Raw genomic sequence first — 2,500 nt, 5'->3', positions numbered from 1 at the left:
CAACTTTAGAACCGAACGCATAAAAATCATCAGACAGACCTCCTCCACACACAGACATCCACGCCCGCACGGACCACGCAAGGGAGAAGACCCTCATCTGGGGATACCAATAAACCGAATACGCTATACAGATGCATGTATTCTAGCCCTCGGTCGGGGACAAGACAATGCTATCGAAACAACCCGGGTTAGAGGCTTTGCGCACGGGGTAAAGGGGTGCGATTCGCGAGCTAGCACAAGTATAGAGTGGTTATTGCTTTAAGCTTTCTCGGTGGATGGGTGGGTGGCTAGATGGGTGGATGATAGGTGGATGGGAGTGTGGGTGGATGGAAGAATTGATGGGAGTGTGGGTGGATGGGTGGATGGAAGAATGGGTGGGAGTGTGGGTGGATGGGTGGATGGAAGAATGGGTGGGAGTGTGGGTGGATGGGTGGATGGAAGGATGGGTGGGGGTGTGGGTGGATGGGTGTAGGAATGGGCATTAGATGGATGAACGGATGTGTTCCTATCTGTCTCCTCCACCTCCAACCCTCTCTCTCTCTCTCTCTCTCTCCTCTCCCTCCCTCCCTCCCTCCCTCCCTCTCTCTCTCTCTCTCTCTCTCTCTCTCTCTCTCACTCTCTCTCTATCTCTCTCATCCTCTCTCTCTCTCTCCTCGCCCTCTCTCTCACCTCTCCCCCTCCCCCTCTCTCTCTCCTCTCCCTCTATCCTTCCCCTCCCCTTCTACCGCCCATCTCCCTCTCTCTTCCTCCCTCCCTTTCCCTCACCCTCTCTCCTTCTCATTGTTAGTCACTTCAGGAACATCACACAAAGTGAGTTCATGAAAACGTCGCTCTATAAAGCACCCGCGGGATTCACGGAATTATATCTGTCGTTAAGGATAACTGGGGATTCAAGAGCTCTTTTTAAGGGCACCAGACGTGTCCGTTGTCATACTGTGGAGTCGAGCTTTTGTAGCTGTTTATTATGAAAATGCATTACGCAATATAGATTTAATAGGCATGTATATATACACACATATATACATACATACATACATATAGTCCTTCATTGTCAATGCTGAAATAACCAGACAATAGGGTCAATTAGACAATGTAAATGAAAAAGTTCATTCTGGTTTTAGGAAACAACGTGAAACTAAATGATATAAAATACAGTGATAAAAACACGAAAGAATACGAAAAATACGAAAAATACGAATACAAACAAAGTACATAAACTCAGAACAAGGATATAAATACAAAAATACAATTCATAAATATGGAATGCACAAGAAAGTAAAAAAACTAACCAAGAATAGGTGATTTATGGTGATGGGCAGTCAGTGTGTAAACAAGGGAGTTGCTGTCGTTATGTTGTTCAACTCCGGTTTCATCTTTTTAATTAGCAAGGATTCTGAGGTGATGAGGTCTTGCCGTGAGGAGTGGGAGGACAAAATACTGAAATCAGTGTTAGAAAAGGGATGTGAGTGTTGAAGCGAATGTTCTCTTATTGCCGAGAAAGATGGTTTACTCAGCGGTAGACCAGTTCTGAACGATTTGCCTTTGTGCTCGGAGATGCGGTGACGGAGCCATCGTGATGTCGACCCCACGTACCTAGCTTGGCAGCTAGGACAGGTAAATAGATAAACCACATTCGAACACAAATCAGAACTGTGGTTAAAAGGTTGTTTTAAGAATTTCGCTATTGTGTTAGTATTACTGAAGACAAAAGTAAACTTGATCTGGGGGTAATTATTTTGTAAGAGGACTTTTAGTTGTTTCCTTATCTCATAGCTTAAATCACCCATATAAGGTAGTTTGACATACTTGTGGTCTCGTTTAACAGTAAAGACAGTTTGGTGATCAGTGAATTTTTTGCATAAAAAAGTTTTGGTTATTTTATCAAAAAGATATAATGGGTACCCATTTGTTAAAAAGAAGTTCTTCAAAAATGACATTTCAATATGAAAGGCGGCCCAGTTGCTACATACATTATAGGCCCTTGTTATAAGAGTTTTAACACTGTTTATCTTATAAATATATGGGGTAAAACTGAGGAAGTGTAGTCCAAGGCCAGTGAAAGTTGGTTTACGGTAGATACTTGTATGGAAGTTACCGTTGTTATTGGTGACCATAGTATCTAAAAAGGGTAATTGGTTGTCTTTTTGTATTTCACAGGTAAATTTGATGCTGGGGTGTTTGGAATTTAGATAATCTAAGAAGCAGAAAAGTATCGTCAATGTACCGACGATAATGTAGAGGTTTAAATTCAAGCGGGCATTGTTCTAGCCAGTCTTGTTCGTGATGACACAGAAACGCATTAGCATAGGACGGGCCGAGTAGAGAGCCCATGGCTACGCCTTCTGTTTGCGTATACAAGCAATCATCAAAACAAAAAACTGAGTGATGGGCTGTAATTTCAAGTAATTTTCTGAAGTGAACTTTATCTAATCCAAATTTATCAAGATGAGAAATGTTCAGGTTGTTAACTATTAGTTCCGTGGTCTCATGTAGAGGCACG

The 2,500-nt window shown here is 42.5% G+C and overlaps 1 protein-coding gene across 1 annotated transcript in view; it reads right to left on the bottom strand.

Annotated features, from left to right (window-relative positions):
• Positions 1 to 890: 890 nt before the first annotated feature.
• LOC138867107 (uncharacterized) overlaps positions 891 to 2,500 on the bottom strand; it is a 6,709-nt gene continuing 5,099 nt past the window's right edge. The window contains exons 2-3 of the mRNA XM_070141557.1: positions 2,229 to 2,500; positions 891 to 955 (exon numbers count right to left, since the gene is read on the bottom strand). The exon at positions 2,229 to 2,500 is cut by the window's right edge and continues 882 nt beyond it. Coding sequence (XP_069997658.1) covers positions 891 to 955; positions 2,229 to 2,500 — 337 coding nt within the window. The remainder of the gene's footprint in view (positions 956 to 2,228) is intronic.

Source organism: Penaeus vannamei, chromosome 28 (genome assembly GCF_042767895.1).
Source record: "Penaeus vannamei isolate JL-2024 chromosome 28, ASM4276789v1, whole genome shotgun sequence".
Taxonomy (NCBI): domain Eukaryota; kingdom Metazoa; phylum Arthropoda; class Malacostraca; order Decapoda; family Penaeidae; genus Penaeus; species Penaeus vannamei.
This window is presented reverse-complemented; position numbering and strand designations above follow the sequence as displayed.